We start from the raw sequence: 27034 nt of genomic DNA on the forward strand, positions 1-27034 counted from the left end.
CGCGGATGACACCCAGCGGGTGTTTTCTTTCGAAGATGTATCGTTGTAAGTCTTTGACTCTTTCAGAGGTTGTCTGAAAAACATTGCCATCTGGATGAACAATACGTTTGTAAAGCTCAACGCTGATTAAACGGAGGTCCTGTTCTTTAACCAAGCCGCTCCCCCCCCGCAGACCTTTGGCGGCCTGGAGAACTCGATGCTCCTCTTGTGCCTAAGGATTCGGTTAAGAACCATGGCGTCCGATGGGACAAAGACCTGCCCCTTTCGACACATGTCCAGCACGTTTCTGCAGCCTGCTTTGGAAAGATGAAAACTATTAGAAAATGTATCGACTTTCTGCTGGAAGAATGACGAAGAACTGTTGTGCATGCCTTGGTGACCTCGCACTGCGACTATGCCAAAGACCTCTATCTGGGCCTGTCAAGCTGCTTGATCAGAAGGCTGCAGATTGTGCAGAATGCCGCCGCGAGGATGATTCGTAAGGTTCCACTACGCCAGCTTATCTCCCCTCACTTCAGGCAACTCCATTGGCTCCCAGTCAACAAGAACATTTAATTCAAGGCCCTCACGTACGCATTTCGGGCCTACAAGGGCAGTGGCTCTAGCTACCGGAGGAAGAGACTTTGCCCTTTCCAGCAGGGAAGGTCCTTAAGATCCAACCAAAAACATTATCTCGCTGGTTCTCACTTTGCCAAATCAAGGCTAGGGGTAGATCGTTTGAGGTTGGAGCCTCCCGACGCTGGAATGACTTGCCTCTTCATCTGCGCATGCTGAACTCTGAACTGGAGTTCAGAAATGCTTTGGAAACGTGGCTGTTCAAGCATAGGGATTAGCACCTCGCTCGCTCCGCTTTCTACCCTAGCGCCAGGATATCTCTGCGGATGTAGCTGTGCGCTTTATAAATGTCTTTTTTTATTATTATTATTATTATAAAAAATATATTTTACCATATAACTACAAATACATGGCAACAAAATATAGTTTCACTTTTGATAAATTACTTTTCAGGCTTTATAAACCATGGTATTTAGAAACCGCAGGAGGCGTAAGTGGCAGCAAAGGACAAGATCAGTGCCCTTACGTTAGCTCCCTAAGGTTATAAGAGGTGTTACAGATTATCAAACAAGGCTTTAATGCCCACCCTTGTTCCCATAAATTTAGATTACTAAGGCTGAAAGAACCAAGGTTGGATAAGAGGAAGTCATTTTTGTCTAGGTTCAGCATCCTCAGCCATAAAGAGATGAAGAGGGATGTGCCCACGAGGCGTGAAAGTTCACCAATAGTGTGGAATTCCTATTGCTCAACACCCAGGACATATCTTTTCAGGTTAAGGGTAAGAATCGGTCATGTTCATTCTGCACACTAGGAAACCAGAGACCCCTTGGCTGCCAGTTTATTTCACTACAGTACAAATCTGCGAAAGGCACCGAGGCAAGGATTGGATTCAAAGGTTTAAGTTGTTCAAACTGGTATACACGAGTCATTGATGCAAGGCCTTTAACAACAGCTCTTTCGAACTGCCAGACCTCCCGAGGCTTCGCCGGGAGCAACAACGCTGCCGAGGCGCGGCGCACCGTAACTTTTAAAACAGTGCCTGGACACTTTTATTTCACTTGCCTCATTGCTCAGGGGCTGCGCTGAGGTCATCGCGCACCCCTCTTCCTTTGGATTCTCTTCGCCGCCGCCGCCAGAGCGCCCCACGCTGAGCGTTCCCTCCCCCTCTGACGGGCAGGTCACGAGGGCGGGGACGGGCGTGGCGACCATCTTAGGCTGCTCTCTGGTTGGCGGGGCAGCTCCTCTGTCCCTCCCCCCCTGGCAATTTCTTCCTGACGGGCGCAGTCCCGCTTCAGCTCTTTCGAACTGCCAGACCTCCCGAGGCTTCGCCGGGAGCAACAACGCTGCCGAGGCGCGGCGCAACGTAACTTTTAAAACAGTGCCTGGACACTTTTATTTCACTTGCCTCATTGCTCAGGGGCTGCGCTGAGGTCATCGCGCACCCCTCTTCCTTTGGATTCTCTTCGCCGCCGCCGCCAGAGCGCCCCACGCTGAGCGTTCCCTCCCCCTCTGACGGGCAGGTCACGAGGGCGGGGACGGGCGTGGCGACCATCTTGGGCTGCTCTCTGGTTGGCGGGGCAGCTCCTCTGTCCCTCCCCCCCTGGCAATTTCTTCCTGACGGGCGCAGTCCCGCTTCAGCTCTTTCGAACTGCCAGACCTCCCGAGGCTTCGCCGGGAGCAACAACGCTGCCGAGGCGCGGCGCAACGTAACTTTTAAAACAGTGCCTGGACACTTTTATTTCACTTGCCTCATTGCTCAGGGGCTGCGCTGAGGTCATCGCGCACCCCTCTTCCTTTGGATTCTCTTCGCCGCCGCCGCCAGAGCGCCCCACGCTGAGCGTTCCCTCCCCCTCTGACGGGCAGGTCACGAGGGCGGGGACGGGCGTGGCGACCATCTTGGGCTGCTCTCTGGTTGGCGGGGCAGCTCCTCTGTCCCTCCACCCCCTGCCACGCCCTACTACTTCCGGTCCCCTACTTATGGCACTAATATCCCGGCCGCGCAGCGGACGAGCGCAGCGGGCGCGGCGAAGGCGCGCCGAAGTTGCGCCTAAGTTAAGCCCGTCTGCGCCCGTCCGCGACGGGCCGGGACCAGGGGCCACACCCCTTGTTCCTCTGTTGTCATACACGCCTGCACAACTCCTCGCCTGCTCCACTGAGGTGCCTCTTCCCCTTACTCTTATGCAGCATCTTGTTGCATTAGATATCTATGTCCCCCATTCAGACCGTGTTGTGCTGCCACATCCAATTACTCCCTTGCCTACGCCGGACATTGACTCTCTCCCCTCTGGTCCTTCATCTCCCCCCCACACTGCCTCTGCTTATCTCCTCAACACTCGCTCGGCAGGCAAACACCAACTTGACCTGTTTAACCTTCTTACCACAGACTCCCCAGATTTTCTGTTTCTTACGGAAACATGGTTTTCGGAGGCTTCCCTCCCCGACATCCTAGCCATCCTTCCCCATTCTTATTATGCCCTCCGGGCCGATCGCCCCGCGGACAAGACTGGGGGGGGGCGTTGCCATGATTGTCCGATCCTCTATTCAATTTCAGCTACTCCCCCAAACACCCATTGCTGGAGTGGACTTCTTGGTCGCTCGCTCCTCCAATCTGCCTACACCGCTCACTGTTGTCCTTGTTTATCGCCCTCCCCTGAACATGCCCCTGTTTGTGGCCTCCCTACAGGAACTCCTCGCCACGCTGGTGGTTAACAACTCCTCTGTTCTCCTGCTTGGGGATTTTAACTACTGGCCTGGCGACCCGAGGGAGGACTCAGCATCCAAGGACTTCACGGCCACTCTCCTCTGCCTCAACCTGAACTCCCATGTTCTGGTCCCTACCCACAATCTTGGACACATCCTGGACCAAGTGTGGTCATCTCAGGACATAGTTTCCTCTCCCAGCATCCTCCCATGTACATGGTCCGACCATTCTCTCATTTCCTTTTCTATCACTATTGGCCCTCCTCACAAGCCCCCTCGTCCCAAGAATGTCTTTGCCCGTAGTTGGAATCATGTTGATTTGGCCTCCCTTTCTCTCTCCCTTGCTTCCTCTCCCCCTGACCTCACTGACACTTCCCTTGACTCTCAGGCCATTGCAGTTGGTAATTGGCTTTCCTCCGCATGTGATTTGGTAGCCCCCCTTAAGTTAGTCAAGTCCATTCGCCCTCATGAGGCTCACCGTTGGTTTAGCCCGGAGCTCAAGACTCTCAAATTGGAGCTTAGACGCTCAGAGCGCCTTTGGCGTCGTGGCTACTGCCCTGACCTCAAGGCCAAATACAAATTACTTCTTAGGGAGTACAAGAAAGCCATCCTGACCACTAAGACCAAATACTTCTCCGAACAAGTGGCGCTCTCGGCTAATAAATCCAAAGAAATCTTTTCTTTGGTTAAGAACTTGGCCACTTCTGATCGTGCTTGCCCTCACTTCACTCCCTCCCAGGTCCTTTGCTCCTCTCTTAACAACTTCTTCATTGAGAAGATTGTTAATTTTAAATCTAACATCCTGGTCACTCCTTTTACTCCTCCTCACTCTGTCCCCTCTGCGCCCAAATCTTCTTTCTCTTCTTTCCCTCCCCTTTCCTTGGACGCTTTTCTAGCTCTGCTCACAAAAATCAAGTCTGGCTCCCCCACTGACTGTGCCCCTGCCCGTATTCTCAAAACCCTTTTTTCTTCCTGCCCTGACACCCCCCTCTCTCTTCTTAATGCTTCTCTTTCCACTGGATTGGTCCCTTCTTCATTTAAATCTGCTATTGTTTCTCCCATTCTTAAAAAACCTGGTCTTGATTCTTCTCTTCCCTCTAACTTCAGACCTATCTCTCTTCTTCCCTATCTTGCTAAAATTCTCGAATCTTATGTTACTTCCTGTCTTTCTGCTTATGTTGAACGGAACCAGCTTTTGGCCTCTCACCAGGCCGGTTTCCGTTCAGGTCATTCGACCGAAACCGTGGTGTTAGCCGTCCTTGACGAGCTTAAAGCCAAGGCCGACGTCAACTCTCCCCAAGCTTTGATCCTCCTCGACTTGTCCGCTGCGTTTGACACGGTCGACCATAACATTCTTCTGGACCGTGTCAGCGCAGCGGGCATACGAGGCACTGTCTTCTCCTGGATCACTTCCTTTCTGACAGGCCGTTCTCAAGCTGTTCACCTTCCTGGCTTTTCTGCTTCCCCCCTCCCGGTGCCCTGTGGGGTCCCCCAGGGTTCCTCTCTTTCTCCCCTTCTCTTCAATCTCTACATTCACCCTCTTATTTCTTCCCTTCTTGAGCTGGGGGTCTCTGTGTATAACTACGCTGACGACCTCCAGCTCGTCTTTGATCTTTCCTCATCTTCTCACGCTTTATCTTTTTTTCATTCCACCATGGTTTTCATCTCTGGGTGGATGAGCGCCAACCACCTCAAGCTCAATCCCGATAAGACTGAGCTTGTTCTGATTGGCGGCTCATCCAACCCCTGGTCCTCTGCTTTCTGGCCTCCCATTCTTGGCCCTTCCCCCACCCCTGTTCCTTCCGTTAAAACCTTGGGCATCAAGGTTAGACAGGACCTGTCCATGCACGGCCAGGTCAGTGCCGTGGTGTCCTCCTGTTTTCTCTCCCTCCGGATGATCCGGAAAATCTCTCGTTTCTTTTCTCTTGACTCCCTTAAAATTATTATTTCTGCCCTCATCACCTCCCGCCTTGATTACGGCAATAGCTTGTTCGCCGGCATTCCAGCTTATGAAACCCGCCGCTTACAAGCTATCCAGAATCAGGCCGCCCGTCTCATCTTTCACTTGCCCAAAACCCATCACATCACTCCCGTCCTTAAATCCCTTCACTGGTTGCCCATCTTGCAGAGATCCCTGTTCAAATTAGGGTGCCTTGTTTATCGGGCCCTTGATCACTCTGGACCGGCTTTCATCAATTCTCTGGTTTCTCTTCACACCCCTGCCCGCACTCTCCGTTCTTCATCTTCTGCCCTCCTCACTGTTCCCCGCTTTCGCAAATCTCGCACCGGTGGTACCCGTTTTTCTGTTCTTGCCCCCCGGTTCTGGAACTCCCTTCCTCTTTCTATGCGTTCGATCCCTATCTTTTCCCACTTTCGTAAAGCGCTAAAAACTTTCCTGTTTGCCCAGGCCTACCCCTGCTAATCCTCCTGGCCTTGTCTGTCCGGTTCTTTAGAGCTCCCAGCGCCAGGAAGCCGTTTGGCCGTCGCGCGCTTTACAAATAATTTTCATTCATTCATTCATTCATTCATTCATTCATTCAAACAGTACAAAGGAATGCACTGAACTGTCAGTCAAGCTGACTGATAGTCGTTCCAGCATAAAAGTGTGTACAAATATTTGCAAAACTTAACAATTTCACGCCATCTACAATGCTCTCAGCATGCTTACATGTATAAGCATAAAAGCAAGTCTGGTGATTATTTGAACTAAAAAAAACATTTAGTTTAACTACTGTGCAACTTTAAGGAATATGCTACTTACCAGTATGCATCTGTTCTTGGCATAGAGGGCTGCAGAGTGGTACATTATGAATAGATCGCCATCTGGTGTTGGGCTCGGATGATTGCACTTTGTTTTTCTCTTGGAGAGTCTTTTGTATCTTGGTGACTCCTCCCTTGGTTTGTAGTGCGCATGGGCATCGGCTCCATCCTTAGATTGTTTTGCCATAGTAGGGTTAGATGGAGTAGTGTAGTAGAATACAGATAAGAATGCCCATGTAAGTGTATCTAAATAAGATAATGTTGGAACAGACACAGGTTTCCGGGGAGGCTGGGAGGGCATGTACCACTCTGCAGCCCTCTATGCCAAGAACAGATGCATACTGGTAAGTAGCATATTCCGTTTGAGGCATATGGGCTGCAGATGGTACATTATGAATAGACTATACAGCAGTTCTCTCCCTAGCGGTGGTCGCCCGTGTCTGTTGCAACTGTCTGAAATAAAGTTTTTAATACTGCTTGTCCCACTCTAGCTTGTTGTGTTGTGTGCACATCTACACAATAGTGTTTTGTGAAGGTGTGCGGTGTAACCCAGGTAGCTGCTTTGCATATGTCATCTAGTGGAATGTTTCCCAGAAATGCCATAGATGCTCCTAGTTTACGTGTAGAGTGAGCTCTAGGAGGAACAGTTAATGTTCTCTTTGCTTTTAAGTAGCATATTTGAATGCATTTTACAATCCATCTGGCGATGCCCGTTTTAGAGATGGGATTGCCTTTATGTGTAGGAGAAAACGCAACAAATAGCTGTTTTGTCTTTCTGAAAGTTTGTGTTCTTTCTATATAGTACAATATGGCCCTTCTAACATCTAATGTATGTAGGGCTCTTTCTGCTACTGTTTGTGGTTTTGGAAAGAAAACCGGTAATTCCACTGACTGATTGATGTGGAATGCTGAAATTACCTTTGGTAAGAATTTTGGGTTTGTTCTAAGAACCACTTTATTTTGGTGTAACTGCATAAATGGTTCTTGAATCGTAAAGGCCTGCAGCTCACTTACTCTTCTAAGTGACGTGATAGCTATGAGGAAGGCCACCTTCCATGTGAGGAATTGTATTTCACACCTATGCATAGGTTCAAAGGGTGGCCCCATTAGTCTGGTAAGTACTATGTTGAGATTCCAGACTGGGGAAGGTGGTCTTCTTGGTGGAATGACTCTTTTGAGTCCTTCCATGAAAGCTTTAATTGCTGGTACTTTAAACAGGGAAAGATGTTGCCTGTTTTGTAGGAACGCCGCTATGGCTGCGAGATGAACTCTGATAGAGGTATATGCTAAGTTACATTGCTGCAAGTGTAGTAAATAGCAAATGATTTGTTTAGTGGATGCGTCCAGAGGGTTGATGTGCTTACTGTTACAGTGTATAGCAAACCTTTTCCATTTTGCTGCATAGCATGCTCTGGTGGTAGGACGTCTTGCTTGCTTAATGATTTCCATACATTCTGGTGGTAAATCTAAATATCCAAACTCTATGACTCAGGAGCCAGATCGCTAGGTTCAGTTGTTTGGGATCTGGGTGCATTATTTCTCCATGGTTCTGTGTAAGATGCATGGGTAGTAATCTTAGCTTTTGATGTGGTACTTGTGAGAGTTGTAGCAGTGTGGTGAACCACGGCTGCCTTGCCCACGTGGGTGCCAATAGTATCATTGTCATTGAGTGTTGCTGCAGCTTCCGAACCAGTAACGGAATTAGCGGTAGAGGAGGGAACGCGTAAGCAAATTTGTTGGACCAATTTATCCATAGTGCATTGCCCTGGGACCGTTGGTGTGGGTACCTGGATGCGAAGTTTTTGCATTTTGCGTTCTGATGATTGGCAAACAGATCTATCTCTGGTTGCCCCCATTTTTGGAAGAATGGCTGCAGTATTTGGTCGTGCAGCTCCCATTCGTGTACTTGTTCTGACTGTCTGCTTAGGATGTCTGCTATCTGATTTTGAACTCCTGGTAGGTGTTCCGCTAACAGGTAGATCTTTTGAGGAATGGCCCATCTCCATATGTCCTGTGCTAGTCTGGACAGTTGGAGAGAGTGTGTCCCCCCCTGTTTTTGAATATAATACATTGCAGTCATGTTGTCTGTTCTGATCAGGACTGCCTTGCTTGTAATTTGCATTTGGAAAGCTTTTAGTGCTAGAAACACTGCTAATAGTTCCAGGTAGTTGATGTGCAGTTTCTTTTGCTGCCCACTCCACTTCCCCTGCACTATGTATTTGTCCATATGCGCTCCCCATCCTGAGAGCGATGCGTCCGCTGTTATTATCACTTGTGGAATTGGCTCTAGGAACGACCGTCCCTTGGAAATGTTTTCCGTGTTCCACCACTTCAGAGAGCGATACGTCCGGTCGTTTACCAACACCAGATCTGTAATCTGACCTTGAGCCTGATTCCACTGTGTCGCTAGACACTCCTGTAGTGGACGCATTTGTAGTCTGGCATGAGGTATTAGCAGTATGCAGGAGGACATCATGCCTAATAGTTGCATAAACACTCGTGCTGGTAGTGCGTGTTGTGGTTGAAATCTTTGTATTAACCCTACCATTGTTTGTATCCTGATTGGGTTGGGGTATGCTATTGCCTTTTCTGTGTCTATAGTAGCCCCCAGGTATTGCTGAATCTGGTTTGGTTGCAGGTGTGATTTTTTGTAGTTCACCGTGAACCCTAGGTGGTGCAGCAATTGAATTGTCTTCTGTGTGTTGTGAAGACATTCTTCCTTTGACTTGGCCTTTATTAGCCAATCGTCCAAGTATGGGAAGACATGTATTTGTTGTCTTCTTAGGTGTGCTGCCACCACAGCTAGGCATTTTGTGAAAACTCTCGGTGCTGTTGTGACACCGAATGGAAGGACTTTGAACTGATAGTGTTGTCCTTCTAACACAAACCTTAGGTATTTTCTGTGGGCTTTGTGAATTGGGATATGAAAGTAAGCGTCTTTTAGATCCAGTGTAGAAAGAAAGTCCCCTTTCTTCAGTAAAGGGAGTACTTGTTGGAGCGTGACCATGTGGAAATGTTCCGAATTTATGTAAGCATTGAGAGGTCTGAGGTCTAATATTGGTCTTAGGGACCCATCCTTTTTGGGGATCAGGAAGTATAGAGAGTATACTCCTGTTCCTTGTTGATCTTTTGGGACCTTCTCTATTGCATGCTTTTGTAGAAGTGCTATTACTTCTTCTCTTAACAATGTCATTTGATCTTGACTCATTGGACGCTGTTTGGGGGGGATGTTTGGTGGGGTAGCTATGAGTTCCAGGCAATAACCATGTTGGATAATTTGTCTCACCCACTTGTCTGATGTGATGTTCTCCCAGACAGGTAGGAACTGTGATAGACGTCCCCCGACCGGTGTTATGTGGTCTGGGGGGAGTTCTATGAAGTCACTGTTTTGGGGTTGAGGCGTTGCGGTTGTTATTATTTCCGCGGCCTCTACCCTTGTTGTTGTTACCTCTGTAACTGCCTCTTGAATTACCTCTGGGTGATGTTGGTGTGAAAGAGGTGGATTGCTGGTTTGTTCCTGTATTCCTTGAGCCCCCTCTATAGGTGGATCTACGAAAGGAACCTCTTTGTGTTGGCTGTTGCAATGCTCCCATTAGCCGTTTCTGTATCTTTTTTCATTTTTTCTAAGGTCTCATCTGTGCTTGAACCAAACAGTGTCTTTTGATCAAATGGTTTGTTCAGTAGGGCCGTTTGTACTTCCTGTTTGAATCCTGAGATCCTAAGCCATGCATGTCTCCTTAACATGATGCTGGTATTGATAGATCTTGCTGCAGTGTCTGCTGCGTCTAGGGCGCACTTAATGGAAGTATTAGTTATTATTTTACCTTCCTGTATTAACTGATCTGCCTTTTTCTGATGTTCTTTGGGGAGATGTGCGATGAGTTTTTCTAATTCATCATAATGTGCCCTGTCATAACGTGCGAGTAGTGCCTGTGTATTGGCTATACGCCAGCTATTTGCCGCCTGTGATGCTACTCTTTTGCCTGATGCATCTATTAATTTTGACTCTTTATCAGGTGGAGGAGCCTCTCCTGTAGATAATGAGTTTGCTCTTTTACGAGCGTTTGAGACCACCAGCGAGTCTAGAGGTACATGCCCTTTAATAAATATTGGATCCTTTGGAGCCGCCTTATATTTTTTATCAATTCTTGGGTTTAACACCCTAGCCCTCACTGGGTCTTTGAATATTTCTTCTGTGTGACTGAGAAGACCCTTCAACATAGGAAGAGTACCTGATGTTCTTTGTGCATTAGGTAGCGTCTCTAACAGGAAATCCTCTATTTGAGGTTCTGTATGTATATCTACTTTATGATATTTTGCTGCCCTATTAATGAGCTGCACAAACCCTGTGTTATCATCAGGTGGTGAAGGCTTTGAGGGATATAACTCTGGGTCGTTGTCCTCATCTGACCCTACGTCATAATTTTCCCATGGGTCATCCTCATCTGGGATGGTTTCGTCATCCCCTTGAGGCTCTCCCTCCCCTAGATCACTGTCTACATCAGACTGAGGTGTAGATGGTCTTGGTGTGGAAGGTGTAGTAATATCTGGCCTAGTGTGAGGAACAGGAGAAGAGGGTGTGACTTTAGGTCGAGGAGAAGCAGGAGGAGTTATATTTGTCCCCATTGTTCTCTTTTTTGAAGGAAGAGACTTATCTTCTGTCTGTTCATTCTTCCTCTTCTTCGTGACTACTTTGCCAGTTTGCGGATCGATAAACAAGATCTTTTGTTTGGGATCTGTCTGTTGCTCCTGAATCGGTACCGAAGTTCCTGGTTCCGAAAGGTGCTTATGTTTTCGATCGTCAGTGTTTGGTGTTTTCGGCACCGAATGTCTACTCGATTCCGACTTCCTGGGTATCGAGTGAATCTTGGACGACGAATCATATTTATGTTTCGACATGGAATGTTTCGATACCGAGCTTTCCCTTGTATGTAGCCTCGGTGCCGAAGTCGATGTCGCCCTTTTCTCGGATCCGACATGGTGGGAGTCCGAGTGTTTCGGTTTCAGTTTCGGTTTCGGCCCGAGGGCGGGGCGTCGGAAACTTTTTTCTGCGGTTTGACCGGGCCCGAAGGCGGGGTCGTTACCGCACGGGGTCGGTTTTTTGGTAAGGGGACGTCGTCACTCACGGTTTGTTGCTCTATGAGTTCTTCAACCTCCGACTGGTCCCCTTCCGACCCCGACTGGTCCTCTTCTTCCTCAATTTGCTCGTCTCCGAACAGCTCCGGGATTGCCTCCGACTGCATTCTGGAAACCTCGTGTCTTCGAGCTCGACGATTTCTAATCGTTAGCTTGGAGGAGAATGCTGCGCAGGCTTCGCAGTCCCTGGATTCGTGTTCAGGCGATAGACAGAGGTTGCACACCTCGTGTAGGTCCTTGTGTGGGAACTTAGCACCACACGTTGGACATTTTTTGAATGGAGTCCTTTCCATGGACTCCGGGCTTGACTGCGTCGAGAAAGGCCTCCTGTTCGTCAACGTAGATCTAAGTTTTTTCTCTTCGATTTTGAATTTGCAACGCGTCGGAATGGAAATGAAACGCGTTCGATAACAATACCGTCGAATTGGAAAGGGAATACGCGCCGATAAATCACTTTTCTCTGAAGTTGATCTGGAGCGTCTCGATCCTCATCCGAACCCGATGGCGGAAAAAAACAATTTAAGGATGGAGCTGATGCCCATGCGCACTACAAACCAAGGGAGGAGTCACCAAGATACAAAAGACTCTCCAAGAGAAAAACAAAGTGCAATCATCCGAGCCCAACACCAGATGGCGATCTATTCATAATGTACCATCTGCAGCCCATATGCCTCGAACATATAATTTCTCGTAGACACAATTTAGTAAAACGTGCTTGATGCTTGTTAATTAAAGAAGATCAATGAGAGTCAGAATAAACCCATTGTGGGATACCAAAAACAAATTAGGCACTAATGCCATAGATTTAAAACTGAAAACTTTTATGATCACATTCATTTAGACGGACAGATGTAACAATGATCCCAAAGAAGTAGAATGCTTTTACTTCCTCACTTACAACAGAAATAGCAACCCAAAGGCAGAGATTGTCAAAGAGCCATAGAAACCTTATGGAGACTGGCTCCTTCAAAAAGGCAAAAGTCACCCTGCCACTAGCCTACAGCGCACTCCTTACCTGCTCATTTGTTGTGCGGCCACGAGCGACGAGCACCATGTGGAATCCAGTGAGTCCAGCAACAGGGATAAAAAACAAGCCGGCCACACTCATCACAGCCATACTATGGATATACAGTCAAGGAAAAAGAAAACATTCAGCAAAGGAAATAACAGGTGATAAAAGTAGCAAGGGGTGTGCACAAAAATGAAGTGTGCAGAATCGAACAGAAAACAATAGGAAAAGGGCAAGAAAAGTATGTGGGCATAGAAAAGACATGATAGAACTAAGGGAGAGGAAAAGGCATAATATAGCCAGAAACAAGCTGCAGACCCTAACGCAATTCAAAAATTCAAGCCTAGGATTCGCAAGAGAGCAGATCTTCGCTTCCAGAATGAGCACCTTCGATAAAGGAAATTTTGCACACATAGCATACCCATAAACTGAGCCGGTGCTCAATGCCACCACACATGTCCTCAAGATACAAGGGAGTTATTCAAATGTTTATTCTGACTATTGGTGAACAGTGACTGCTACTTCAATGGAGTAATACCGGTCAACTTAAACGGCATAGGTCAGCAGAAGCTTGCCTCTCTACATCGGTTCTTCAACTGGAGGATTGAACCCTCACTTCCATAAGATCCGTAATTAGGTCTACAGCACTATCCTTACAGCTCAGAAGACTGGTGCGCCTCAAACCCTTTTGGAGCAGAGTCCCATACTAGGATAGCCATAAGGACGCAGCTGCCTCTCCTTCTGAAAGTAGTTTCAGAATTTAAGAGCTACCGGTTAATTTAGCCATCAAACTACCGCTGCTGAACATTTTTTACTTTCACTTCAGATGAACAGAGTTCTATGGCTTTGCACATACAAGGCCAGACTTCCATAAGACTAGACTAAGCAGCTGCTTTTCCCATGTAGCCCATCTGGGCTCAGGCCCTTCCTTTTATAAACATTCCATCGCCCATAGTAAAATTTTGTCAGGTAAACCTAGAGTTCATTGAGCTAGAAAAAAAAAAGCTATGACTGCGTGGCTGAGACATTTCCTTTTACCAAACATCTGAAAAGCAGCTGCTTGGATGCCAGCCTACACCTTTCAAGACATTGATTTCTTGATTTTCACACAACAGTGGTCATTCTACTCCACCCCTCCCCCCCGATATTCCTTAAGGACATCATACACACTGCAGCACATCTCATTCAGGGCCAGAAAAAATATGATCACCTCAGTCCCACCCTGATGGAACATCATTGGCATCCAAGGCCAGCCCACACCATCTTCCACAAAAGCAGCATTATTTTCAAAGCAATGGCATCTAGAACTCCCTCTTATCTTCAAAAAAGCAGCATTATTTTCAAAGCCAGGGAATATAGAATCCCCTCTTATCTTGCATCTCTGGTATCTTAAAAAAAAAAGCAGCATTATTTTCAAAGCCATGGAATATAGAATCCCCTCTTATCTTGCATCTCTGGTATCTTAAAAAAAAAAAGCAGCATTATTTCCAAAGCTATGGCACCTAGTACCCACTCTTATCTTGCATCTCTGGTATCTTCAAAAAAGCAGCATTATTTTCAAAGCAATGGCATCTAGAACCCCCTCTTATCTTGCATCTCTGGTATCTTCAAAAAAGCAGCATTATTTTCAAAGCAATGGCATCTAGAACCCCCTCTTATCTTCAAAAAAGCAGCATTATTTCCAAAGCTATGGCACCTAGTACCCACTCTTATCTTGCATCTCTGGTAGTTCTCGGCATATGCGCAACCAGGACACCCTCAGATTGCAAGCTAAGAACGGTAAAAGAAAAAAACAAGAAAACAGGCATTTTCCATCTATGCGCTCAGGAGGTTAGACTACTGCAACTCTCTGCTGCTGGAGTCCCCGAATTATCTTATGGACAGACTTCAAAGAATCCAGTCTGCCGCGTCCAAGCTAGCCCTAGGATGGCCTAAAAGGTCTTCCTCCTCTAGGGCTCTGGCTCAGCTGCACTGGCTCCCGTTGAGACAGAGTCCAGTTTAAGTCTCTCTGCCTGGTGTTTAAAGACCTCCATGGGTCGGGTCCTGTTCTTTTGCAAAGGAAGTTCGCGCTGCATGTGCCGGTCCGTAACCTTCGATCCTCCTCGGCTACACTGGTGAGGATACCAAGGTCTAAGAAAAATGTGGAATGCTCTTCCGGTCGAGCTCAGACAAACTACTGACCTCCTACCGTTTAGGAGGAGTGTAAAAACCTGGCTATTCCCGAAGTCCTAGATTGTCACCAGTCTTAACCCCCCCCCCCACCTGATACGACCCTGCCAGCGCTAAGATGCCTGCTAGGTGATAGTGTGCTTTAGAAGTGAAATAAATAAATAAAATAATTTAGGAGAGAGTCGGTTCTTTAAGGACACTACATCACAATGTATTAACCGTCCACAACTCAGCTTCCGCTTCCATTCATTTCAGACCTTAAGCCTGCTTTTCACCAGAGACAGCACTCCACTGCCTTCTGGCGAGGTTCGTGCTGTAGAAATAGCACAGAGCTTTCTCTGGCATAGGTTAAGCAACTGAGCCAGCTTTTTGAATAATTCTCTATTTAAACTACATTCTAGACATGAAAACTGCTGCATGTGCCATGTCATCAAGAGTCGCTAGAGAGAAGATTTTTGAAGTTTCCTTCTCTATTCTTATGTTTAGAACTATCAGGGAAGACCCTACGACAAAGGAGAATGATTACTACTTGCAGTCCTTGTTCTGCAGGCATCTTCATTGAAGTCATGAACCTTGTTCATAAAAGCGTAAAAATGTAGAGTTTGTACTGGATTCGTCTCCCTATACTCGTCAATGAGAACCAACTCTGAAGAACAGCTAGTACAAGGTATCATGGGATATGGAAATCTATGGACTCTACTGTGACAGAGTACTTGCTAACTCTTTTCAACAAAAGCTTCTATTCAGGCTTCCCTTTTCCTCTCTATTTAGACATGCGAGTCAGCAGCAGGTGTTTATAGGAGCTCAAGGCACATTTGAGAAGGTCCTTTTTAATGTACTTATAGATCAATTGCTTAAATATACAGACATATTTGCCTGGATAGGCTTTTCATAGGGGATTTGCTGCATGTTGTCAATCTCAGCTCTTCACCCTTTCACAATTTGACACAATGGATATTAGAGTTCCAGTGTCCCCTCATGTAGCTGGCAATTATTCGGAGATGTAAGGCTATCAATGAAGATCGTATAGTACAGGACCAATATTTATTAGGTAACCTCACCAATCTCCTAGAAACTAGGTTTGAACAGTCATAAGAGCTCCATGCACATCACTCCTTACCTACCCGAAAGAGATCTATACAGAAAGGGAGATGTTTTAAAGTTTCAATATGCTAATTTATATAGTGATTATGCAAGTCATATCGAAGGCAGTCTTACAATTGAGCAGATCCTTCATTTTTGAGGGCACTCAAAGATAACACTTTTTTTTTTTTAAACATTTTGTAAACAAACGCTCCTTTGCACTCACTGCTCTAGAAGAACCTCTTACAAACACTTAACTGGAATCAAATCAAGTCAAACACATTTATAGAGTGCGCTGCTCACCAGCTAGGGTCTCAAGGCGAATAAATTTGCATACAGCAGGTGTTCTCTTGTGCCTCCTACACAAAACAACAACCTCATCTCAAAAATACCCTCACAGAATCCTGGATGGGACGGTCTCCTTCAGACACATTCTCAAACAAGTCTTGTCTTAGGCCCTGACTCCCTCCTAGACAGAAGAAGTAAGACCCGGTCAGCATTTGCCCTCTCCCCAAAGGACGGGGAAGGAGAGATTATTTTTAGAAGGTACCAGCATTTATAAAGAAGAGGGATGGCATAAGGTTACTTACCAAAAAAGAACAATTGTGAATATCAATAACAACAATAAGAATAGACCTGTGCTACTGTAGTACACCCCAACAGAAGGATACGTGACAGCCGTGTGGACTCTGGACAGGTCCTTCGCGTGGTGCAGGACATACACAAGCCCAAAGCCAAAAACTCCCATGATGTGGATGGTTAGGGAGAGAAGAAACAGAAAGAAGTAGCGGTAGTTCCTACGGCCGATGCAGTTGTTCACCCATGGGCAATGATGGTCAAACTCCTACCAGAGAGAAAAAAAAGTTATGTGATTGTTGTGATGATCCCGGCTATCAATGTCAAGCTGCCACTGAACTGCTTTACCTCAACACAATTGTCACAGACGCTGCAGTGTGAGCACCGTGGTGGGCGGTAGAAGCGGCAGGTGGAGCACCATTTCATTCGAACTTGAATGCCTTTGATCTCCACGGTCTTGTACAGTGGGGCGCGGAAATCATCCTCCTTGTCCTCGTCTTCCTCAGCTAAGAGAGAAAAGGAGGTATGAGTCAAGAAATTAAGAAATATCGCACCCCCGCCTGCGTTCACTATCTATACCGAGCTCTATCTCCACAATGGTTCACCAGAGGTAGACGGTACTCACCTCGTGGAAAGATGCCAGGGTCCATAAACGTAGCCATGCTGAAGTTGGCCAAAACGAAGAGAAAGACCAATGCATTGTAGATTGGGATCACGGCCGACAATGAGTAACTGAGCCATGGACACCTGCAAAGAAGAGAAAAGCTTTAAAAACGAACAGTCAAGAAGACCACATCTTAGTTTGCCCACTATCCTACTCCAATAATAATACCATCTCTATGCTACTATCAGCTTTAACCATAGAAATAACACTACTTTTGCTGCTAGCCTTAGTTCCTTGCATTTGCTAAATCAGCTCCCAATCACAGCAATTCACAATGACATCACCATAAAAGAATCAGTAGGGGAGAAGCCCTATTATTTTTGTTTCAGAGTTTTCTCAGGTGCGGCAACAACATACACTATTAATTCATAAGTAAAGCTGAATGTATTGATTTGCTGTGCTGTCATACTGTTCATCAGTACTTTCATAAAAAATATCAATATCTTAAGCGATAAATTATAAAGTTGCAACATTGAAGGTGGCGTAGTGGGTTCAACTCAAAACACATCCTAATAATAAACCTAGAGATGCTGAAACAGCTTATTGTAGGAAGCTGGGTTTCTGTTGCAGTAACCCCCCCGCTTTTTACCAGACTACTAATGCACTTTGACTCTATGCGCCCTGGGTCCCTGTCAATCAGGTTCCCAGGGCCTGTGTTCTTTACCAAAAATGTACCTTGTACCCCCAATTGGCACCTCTGTGGCCACATGTCAGTCCCTTGTAAAAGGTACCATGGGTACCAAGGAAACTGTGGCCAGGGAAGGCCTCTAAGGGCTGCAGCACTTTTTGTGCCACCCTTAGAGGCCATGTACCTTTACACTCACACACTGCCATTGCAGGCTGCGTGTTTTGGTGCAGAACAAAGTGACGAGTCGACGTGGCACACATCCCTGTGTGCCATGCCTACTACCCACTGCCCTGTCATAGGTCAGACACCCCTGTAGCTGGGTGCACTATACCAGTGGTATGGGCACAGGTGCATGAACCCTGTACCCCTACAGTGTCTAGACCAATTCTTAGACATTGTAAATGCAATAATGCCATTAAGAGTATATGGTGCTGGGAGTTTGTCATCACGAACTACACAGCACCATACCGTCTTTACTGAAAACTGGGAAGTTTGGTATCAAACTTCTCAGTACATTAAACACACACTAATGCCAGTGTGGGATTTAATAAAAAATGCATTCAGAGGAATCTTAGAGATGCCCCCTGAGAAACGACCAACCTCTGGTGGGACCTCGGACTGGTACACACCAGCCTGTCACCATGAGACATGTTTCTGGACTCCTGGGGTAGGAGCCTTCGCTCCCTGAGCCCAGAAACAAAGCCTTTCCTGGGTGGAGGTGTTCACACTTCCCCCACACCAGGAAGAACCATCTGTGGCAGGGGAGCTTCAAAGGCCTTGCTGCCTTTGTAATGCAACCCCAAGCCTCTCCGGCTACCAGGAGTAGGCCCCCTTCTGGTCTCCCCTCCTTTTCAGGGGGAAGACAGGTGGGAAAAATTAGCCAGTCCAGGTGTGCCCACCTCTGCCAATCCCACCCCTCAGGTGGGGGAGGCGAGGTGAAGCCCACTCTTCAGTGCCCGCCATCTTGCAGATGGCAGGCACTCCCCAATCAGGATTAGGGAGTGCTATATTATTTGATTTGCCAAATACTGCCCGGTCTATCAAGCTGTCCCATGTCATTTATATATCAAGTTCCGCCAATGATTTTCTCAGATAGGCTCCCGTGAATTTGGAATGCCTTGCTCCATCTGGATTTAAATTTCTTTTCAGCATAGACTATTCAATGACTCAGATGCACGAAATTTGTGGCATCGTTTCACGAAGCTGCACATGCTCCTGAATTTCTGATTCTGAAGGCCGAATTCCAGCCGAACCTGAGCTGGGGAGGGGGACTTTGGTAAGTTGAAAACGGCTTTATAAACCTTTGTCTGGAGTTCGTTTAACAGTTCAACCTCTTTACCGTACCAGACTACTAGGGCATACGACAATGTGGGAAGAATTTGTGCTGCCATCACTTTTAAAAGATTGGCATGGTTCGGGCAACCCAATTTTTTAGACAGTAATCTATATGCAAAAATTAACAATTGCGTTTTTGCTTTTTTTAAAATTATTTTTTATTGAAATATAACTCAGGGCCAAGAAGCATACATCATGATTCGTTATTATCCACAAACACATCAAGGCTGCGGAATCATACCATACATGGTCGCTGTACTGTAACATGAGGGCCTATCCACACCCAGTACCCCGTCCACCCACCTCCTTCATAAATACATCCCCACTACGGGGAAGCATCCTCTGCAGTAGTGTCCGGCGGCTCACAGATATGTCCTCTAAAGTTGATCCACGCCCCTCACACTTTTTCCCACTTTCTCGGGCACAAACAATGAATAAAAAACTCCTTCTCCGACACCATTGCCTCATCCATATCTTTACACCACTTTTGGAGTGTAGGCAGCACATCCGACCCCCTACAACACAGCAATATTACGTTTCGCTAGCATCATACCCAACATAACCCAATCCTGTAGTTGGTGGTGGTGGTGGTTTAAGTCATTTGGTTCCCACATATTCAGCAAAAAGCACCTGGGTTCTGGTAGGATTGAGATTCCTATTGCCTGGGAGATCGTGCGCATTACTTTGGCCCAGTATGCTGCAACGTGTACACAATCCCAAATAGTGTGATAAAATGTGCCGCCCTCCCCGCAATTTCGTAGACAGCACTTGTGTGGGGCCGCTCCCATTATAAAAAGTGTTGATCTAGTGTAATACGTGCGGTGCAGCACCTTGAGCTAGACCAGTCGGAGCCTAGAGGGAATCGCCATCTCACAGGGTGAAGACAGGGCTTCCTGACATTCAGAATCATCGAGGTCGCCCACATCCCGGGACCAGGTCTGTCTCAACTTGGACGTGGGGTCTGGTAAGTTGTTGACTATTTTACGGTACGTCAAGGACGTTGCCCTGCTTGGCATGTGTTCTGTCAAAAGTCTATCCTCTAATGGGGTGGCTTCCTGCAAAGAGGTGCCCAGTGGTATCACCGTCTGGAGCGCATGCCGAATCTGCAAGTATCTAAATGTCTCCCTCTGTGCCATGCCGTACTGTGCCTGTAGCTGTCCGAACTCGATCACTGCCCCTTTTCTCCAAAGATCCCCCAACGCAGATATACCTATATTGTCCCAATTCTGAAACCCCTTGCTTCCACGCAGGCGACCTAGTCTCTGTGAGTCCCATAGTGGTGTCATTTGTGTGATAGTCCCTGCACATTTTAGGCGGGTGTGCGCTTGATACCAGATACGTATTGTGTGCTCCGTAGGGCCAAGCAAATTTCGGGGTCCTCGGCCATTGTATAGAGTACCCATCAGTCCCCTCCCCTCTAGGCTTTGTCTGTCTGCGTGATATGCCGGTTCATTCTGTGGGGTATGTAGCCAGAAGTTTATCTGCTTAAGATGCGCCGCCCAATAATAAAGCTCCAAATTCGGAAGCGCTATCCCTCCGTCATACCAGCTGCGCACTAGTTTATCTTGGGCGATCGGTGCTGGTTTGCCCCCCCCACAGAAGGCCGGAGACGTCCGCAGCTATGGCTTTAAAATAGGCCGGTGGGACCGAAAACGGCGTGTTTTCAAGTACATATAAAAAACGCGGGAGTGGCATCATTTTGTATAATGCCACTTTCCCCAGCAGTGTGAGGGGGAGACCGCGCAACATCTTCACATAACGTCTAAAGCGGTCTAACAGGGGCTTTAGATTTTTCATATAAAATTCACCAGCGTCAGACGTGACGTAAATGCCCAAGTATTTAAAGGCTTCGTCAATAATCCTCAGCGGACAGGCCGCAGGCAGCAGCGGTGGCGGACCAGTCAATTCATAAAGAACAGACTTTGACCAATTTATCGTATATCCGGACACTCTACTAAATTTCTCACAAATATTTAACAATTCTAGGATTGATTTTCTAGGAGAGCTAAAGTACAACAATACATCGTCAGCGTACAGTGATATACGATCTTCCCAGGCATCAGTCCACCAGAGCCCAGGGATAGAAAGCTCCCATCTGATCCAGGCTGCGAGCGGCTCTGAAATCAATGCGAACAACAGGGGGGATAATGGGCATCCCTGTCTTGTTCCCCGAGCAAGCAGGAAATCCCTAGAGATGTGCCCATTGGCAGCCACATGCGCCAGCGGATTATAGTAAAGCAAACGGATCCAGGCACAAACCTTAGGGCCAAAGCCTAGGTGTCAACACCGCAAATAGATACGGTCACTCCACTGTGTCGAACGCCATACTGGCGTCTAACGAGAGGATAACTGCCGGTTCCTGAAGGTAGGGCTTCCGAGCCAGCACAGCGTACAGTCGCCGTAAATTGAGAGCTGTGCTGCGCTGCGGCATAAACCTGGACTGATCCGGGCCTATCAGAAATGTAAGTTGGGGGGTCAACCGTGCCACCAGGAGCTTGACCAGTATCTTTGGTTCCGCGTTAATTAGAGAAATTGGGCGGTACGAACTACAATCTGTCGGCGATTTGCCCGGCTAATGAATTGCTATAATTGTGGCTAGTCTCTGGTCGCGTGGCAACTCACCAGCCTGGAGGCTGTCCTGAAACATCTTTAAAAGGTAAGGAGCCGTTGTCTGCTCAGTCCACCTATACAAATCAATTGGGAGTCAGTTCGGTCCCACGGCCTTACCAGATACGAGGGAGCTAATGGTTGATTGGATTTCGTCAACCGATATGTCGGCCTCTAGAAGGAGTGCCACCTCTGGTGAGAGTCGTGGCATGGTAATATCTTTAATGTATTCATGTGCTTCCTCGATTGTGAATGCAGTGCGAGGGGCATACACCCTTTCAAAATGCACAGCCAAGGTGTCCACTATGTCGTTGGGGGCTGTCACCAGGGAACCCGCAGCCGTGTGCAATTGCGCAATTACTCTATTCGCTTTCTCCTTTTTATCTAGCCAGGCTAACATTTTTCCCACCTTATCCCCTAGTTCGTACACCCTGTGACGTGTGGCTTGGAGGCTAAGTGAGACCACCTCTCGTTGGTATGCTACAATCTCACTTTAAGTCGTACAGCTTGCGCAGTGCGAGGCGTCGGTGGGCCGCATGCTGTGCCGTCGCATTGTCCAACTCCGCCTCGAGTCTATCCAGGTCAGCCAGTTTCTCCCGCTTATGCCCCGCAACCGATGCGATGGCCTGCCCACGTACAACTTTATAGGCCTCCCACAAAGTACTGGTTGAATCCACCGAGCCTATATTCTCGTGGAAAAAATTATGTGTAATGTCCAGAAGGCCCTTTAGCACCTCAGGTATGTGTAAGTAGCTAGGGTGAATGGGAAACATACGGCGCCAGACAGCCCGATGGTGTGCGTACTGCAACAGCATCTGTGAGTGATTGGAGATGCCCCTAGGGCGTATATCCACTTCCGCTACTCCCCCCAAGCCTTCCGCCGAGATCAAGAAGTAATCAATGCGTGTGAGACAATTATGCACCCCGGAGTGAAAGGTGCACTGCTTATCGTTGGGGTGTCTAAATCTCCAGGCGTCCGTGAGCCCCAGGGCCTCCATAAGGCCAGTCTTTCAATGGCTGCGCGGTCCTGCCGGTTTTGGGGGGTGCCTATCCATCATACCGTCCACTATATCATTAAAGTCGCCCCCAATCAACGTTGTCGCTTCCGGCAATGCAAGCAAGAATGCAGAAAAAGCAGGGTGAGCCTGCGCATGTAGGGACAGCGGGATGTATACAGAGATTAAATAAACAACTGCCCTTCCCATTGGCATGTGGCCGCCGCAAAGCGACCCTGGTCGTCCACCCGTGTCTGATGCACCAAGAGTGGGAAGTTCTTCCTAATCAGCACTCCAACACCCCTAGATCCAGAGGAGAACTCTGCGTGTGCCATCATTTTATACCCCCTTCTATCCATGGCCCCACAGGCGGACCCCACCAGGTGTGTCTCCTGCAAGAGGGTCACCGCAGGCGCACACCGCCTCAAGAATTGTAACACTAGGCCCCTCTTCACCTTATCTGCCAATCCTCGCACATTCCAGGTTAGCACATTCAATGGGGTCCCTGGGGCCAATTGAGTCAATTGTGGATTAGTACTCTGCCGGGTGTGTGTAGCCATAAGTGTGAAAGGTAAGTGGTACTCTGGAGAGCTACGATCCATTCACACAGCTTCAATGCATCTGCAGCCATGCATTCCAACATATGTGCCCTTGAAACCTGTGAAAATGAAACAAAACAAAACCAGTCAAAAACCCAGTCCCCGAAACCCCTTACCCCCCTCCCTACCCGGCGGATCTTGAACATCCCAACTGAGCAGAGTGCTTAAAGTCCCAAACAAACCACATTACACGTGGGGGAGGAGTTTTGAGTCTTCTGTGAGTAGCATAAGGCTCCCCCTAACTGATAGTGTCTGTACAGTGCTGCTGTTTAGTTCAGTGGATCCTACCTGTACGGGACCACTGCCGGCATCAGTCTGTCATACTTTAGAGTTCTTTGCCCAAGTCCATATGTATTATGTGTGCCAGTACCGCTCGTACTCCTGCTCATATCAATAGGCGAATGTCAGAAGCACAGGGGTGATGCAGTAGTTCAGCGGCCGTTGTCATTGTTCTCGCCAATTATGCTCCGCGGCGGTCCAAATACTCAAGTTCACGGCAGGCGTCCTCAATATGTGTCCCATCCTTACTCCTCAGCGATTGTTCTGAGTAGTTTCTCGGTTCTTGGATCCTTTGGCCGGCCTCCAACCAGTCTTGTGCCTCTCCTGGTGTTTCAAAGAACCACGTCTTTCCTTCTGATTCTACTCGCAGCTTTGCTGGAAAAAGCATAGAGTATTTCAATTCTTTGGCACGCAGCTCCTTCTTAACCTCAGCAAAACTGCGTCTTTGTTGTGTGACGGCTGTTGTATAATCGGGGTAGAAGGCAATCTCAGAGTTGTCGATTCTGAGCGGTGGGGCGACGCGCGCGACCTGCAGAATGGCGTTGCGGACCCAGAAGTTGAAAATGAGTGCCAAGATGGGCCGCGGCGACGCCACTGGGCGCGGCCTTCCCCCAGGCACCCGATGGGCCCTTTCCACGGAGAAAAAATTGGAGAGCCTCCGCCACTGCAGCTGAATCTGGATAAGATCTTCTACGAAAAAATCTAGCACCTGGCCGCCATTTTTTCAGGCACTCCTACCAGGCGCACGTTGTTGCGTCAGGAGCGACCTTCCTGGTCGTCGAGCTAGGTCTTCAGAAGTTTGTTATCGTCTTCTAGCCTCTTCACTTGTTGCTGCAACGCCGCAGTGTCTGCAGACAGCCCCACCGTAGTTTTTTCTACCTCCACCAAACGGTCAAACATTTTGGCAAAGTCCGCCCGCAGAAATGAAATGTCCGTGGAGACTGTGCCCTTTGAGGGTTGCAGCATCCGCAGGGCCGCCATCACATCTTGGAGGGTCACCTCCCCCGCTCCCTCGGGTGTGTCTGTTGGTCAGGTCGTCTGTTGCGCTCTGCCTCCTTTTGAGGCATCTGGGGGGTCCTTAGTATAGGCATATTTGTCCAGCCTTGGAGTCTGCTGCACTCTCGGCCCTCTGCCACTCATTGCCTGAGACCGTGTGTACTCGACACAGGTCACTGCACAGCGTGTCTAGCAATAAATTAAATGTCCACCTGGAGTGTGTATGGGCAAGCCTCCACGTCTTTTTGGGTGCTGGGGCACTGCTACTGCGAGGCTTGGCTGTCGTGGGCCCAACAGAGCTTATTGCGGGTGCTTCGACTGGTTTCACTTCCCGTTTGTGCGCCGGACATGCAGTCGCTAAGTATGTCAGAGCATAGGTGTGCAAGGTCTCTCTGATCCCCTTCAGGGCCTATAGGAGCTTCCACAGGCTTGTGAAGGGGGGGCACCCGTAGTTTTTGCTTTAAGTCCATTTAAGTCAAATGTTCGCCAACAATAAGGAGGCAAAGGTGGTAGAAGTACTACTTCAATGCTGGAATTACCATTTAGTAGTTCACTTTGTGATACCTTTGCACCCAGTCTAAATAACAATACGAATCAGTCAGCAACCTTCCGTAAAGGAAGAGAATGGGTTAAGCTATTAAAAAATAGACAGTCATCGCTACGCTCAGAACAGAATATATTTGTACCCAGTAAGTCGGTGGCAGAAAATTATCAGATCTTCTGTGATCAAATAAACTATACCCTAGATCAGACTATTCCAGTAAAGGCTAAAGAATAGAAAGAAACCCTCAGTCCCCTGGTATAGTGAAGAACTGAAATTGATGCGAAAAAAATGCAAACAGGCTGAAAGAAAATGGGGAAGGTCCTACGATGAATCAAACAAAAAAGCTCTAAAATTACTACAGGCCTCATATAAGGAAGCAATTGCTAGGTTAAAAGCTGAATATTATGCCAAAACTATCCTGCAGGCACCTAACAGTACAAGAACTCTCTTTACCATTATAAAAAAGATAATATCTAATCCAGTGTGAGTAAGCAATAAGGTTAGAGCGGCACAAAAGCTTTGCGATGATATCGCTGTCTATTTTGATGAAAAGATCAATAAGATTGTTGTTCTTTTCAAATCAACTATTAAAAGCAGCCTGGATGCGGAAAAAGATTTATCAACTATGGATGCAGCAAAGGATTTATCAACTATAATAGCAACAGAGCATCAGGAAGAGGTAATTGACAGTAAACAACTTCCAGTATTAGAGTGCTTTCAAATTCCCACTGAGGAACTAGTTAATGAACTAGCTCGGAGTGTGTCCTCTGGCTCACCGCTAGATCCCATCCCGCAGAGGATTTAAAAGAGTTTCACTCAGAATTATTCTCTCGGATGTGGCAGATATGCTGCCAATCACTGGAAAAGGGAATTGTTCCAGAAGGCTGGAAGCAGGCAATGGTGACTCTGTTGCTCAAGAAACCCTCATTCGACCCTCAGTGTCCATCAAGCTTCAGATCTATCTCCCTGCTGCTGTACCCAGTAAAAATTCTGGATCGGGCAGTCAGTAAAGCCCTGTCCCTCTACTTAGAAGAAAATCATCTGTTAGATGAGGCTCAATTGGGTTTTCGGCCAGCACACGGAACGGAAACGGCCCTAGTGACAGTACTAGATAACCTAAGAATGCAGGCTGACAATGGTAATCCGACCGTATTAGTATTATTGGACATGTCAGCCGCATCTGATACTGTGAATCATAGTATTCTTTTGAAAAGACTCAAGAGTATGAGAGTGAAAGGACTGGCGCTGAAATGGCTGCAGTCATACTTGACGGGCAGGCAACAGGCGGTGACAATTCCACCTTTTACATCCCCTAAGACCCCTGTTCTCCACGGGGATCAGCAATAAGCCCAATTTTATTTAATATCTATCGGCGTCCTCTTATCCCTATTATCAAGTCTTTTAACATGGATTTAGTCAACTATGCAGATGATACGCAACTGGTAGTCTCTCTAGAAGGAAACCAGGCAGTTTTGCTGGATAAGTTCCAGGAGTGCATGCAAGATACCACAAAATGGCTCAGAAGTAACTCCCTACAATTCAATGGAGATAAAACGGAGATAGTATACTGTTCCACAACTAAAATTGCTCGGCCCTTCCCATCCGGATTCAGAGTCACCCCTACGGATAAGCCGCTGACTCCAGCTAGAACAGTGCGCAATCTGGGGGTTTTGCTGGATGACAACCTTCAGCTGGAGTCACAAGTTAATAACACAGTCAGTATCGGTTTCTTCCTGATAAGAGCACTACAACAGATCCTCCCGTTGCTGCCTGCCACTACCAGATCACAAGTAGTGAGGAGCCTAATATTGAGCAGGCTGGACTATTGTATCTCACTGTATTTCGGAGCGCCAAACTCTGTTACCGAAGCTGCAAAGGATTCAATCTATAGCAGCCAAATTGGCTTTAAAAAGACAGCGCTGATCCTCAACTACTCAGCTTTGAAGGACCTTCACTGGCTAGCAATAAGCCAGAGAATATAAATCAAATCCCTCTGTATTGTGTCCAGAGCAGTACTTGGATTGGGTCCGACATCCTTGCAGGAAAAATTCACTTGGTATACCCCCAGGAGAAACCTACGCTCATCAAGCGCAAATCTGGTAACCACTATGAGATTCAAGAAGACTAGGACAGGTGGCAGAGCATTTGGTGTAGCAGCTTCACGACTCTGGGATGCTCTCCCCCTAAATATCAGACAAAGCGAAACTCTGTCCCTATTCAGGAAGAGTCTAAAGACATGGCTCTTCATGAGGGAAGAGTAATACGAGGTACTAAATACTTGCGGGCAGGTTATCTATATGCACATTAACAACAGGGTAAGATTCAATGCCAGGATACCTGTGAGGTGACAGTCTGCACTATATAAGTTCAAGTTACATTACAAATGAAGTTCAGAATGG

The 27034-nt window shown here is 47.4% G+C and overlaps 1 protein-coding gene across 2 annotated transcripts in view; it reads right to left on the minus strand.

Annotated features, from left to right (window-relative positions):
* LOC147667594 (palmitoyltransferase ZDHHC5-like) overlaps positions 1-27034 on the minus strand; it is a 483616-nt gene that overhangs the window by 244953 nt on the left and 211629 nt on the right. For both annotated transcript variants that reach the window (XM_086948798.1, XM_086948797.1), the window contains exons 2-5: positions 16614-16735; positions 16337-16494; positions 16084-16256; positions 12167-12269 (exon numbers count right to left, since the gene is read on the minus strand). In XM_086948798.1, coding sequence (XP_086804924.1) covers positions 12167-12269; positions 16084-16256; positions 16337-16494; positions 16614-16735 — 556 coding nt within the window. The remainder of the gene's footprint in view (positions 1-12166; positions 12270-16083; positions 16257-16336; positions 16495-16613; positions 16736-27034) is intronic.

Source organism: Lissotriton vulgaris, unplaced genomic scaffold (genome assembly GCF_964263255.1).
Source record: "Lissotriton vulgaris unplaced genomic scaffold, aLisVul1.2 SCAFFOLD_409, whole genome shotgun sequence".
Classification (NCBI taxonomy): domain Eukaryota; kingdom Metazoa; phylum Chordata; class Amphibia; order Caudata; family Salamandridae; genus Lissotriton; species Lissotriton vulgaris.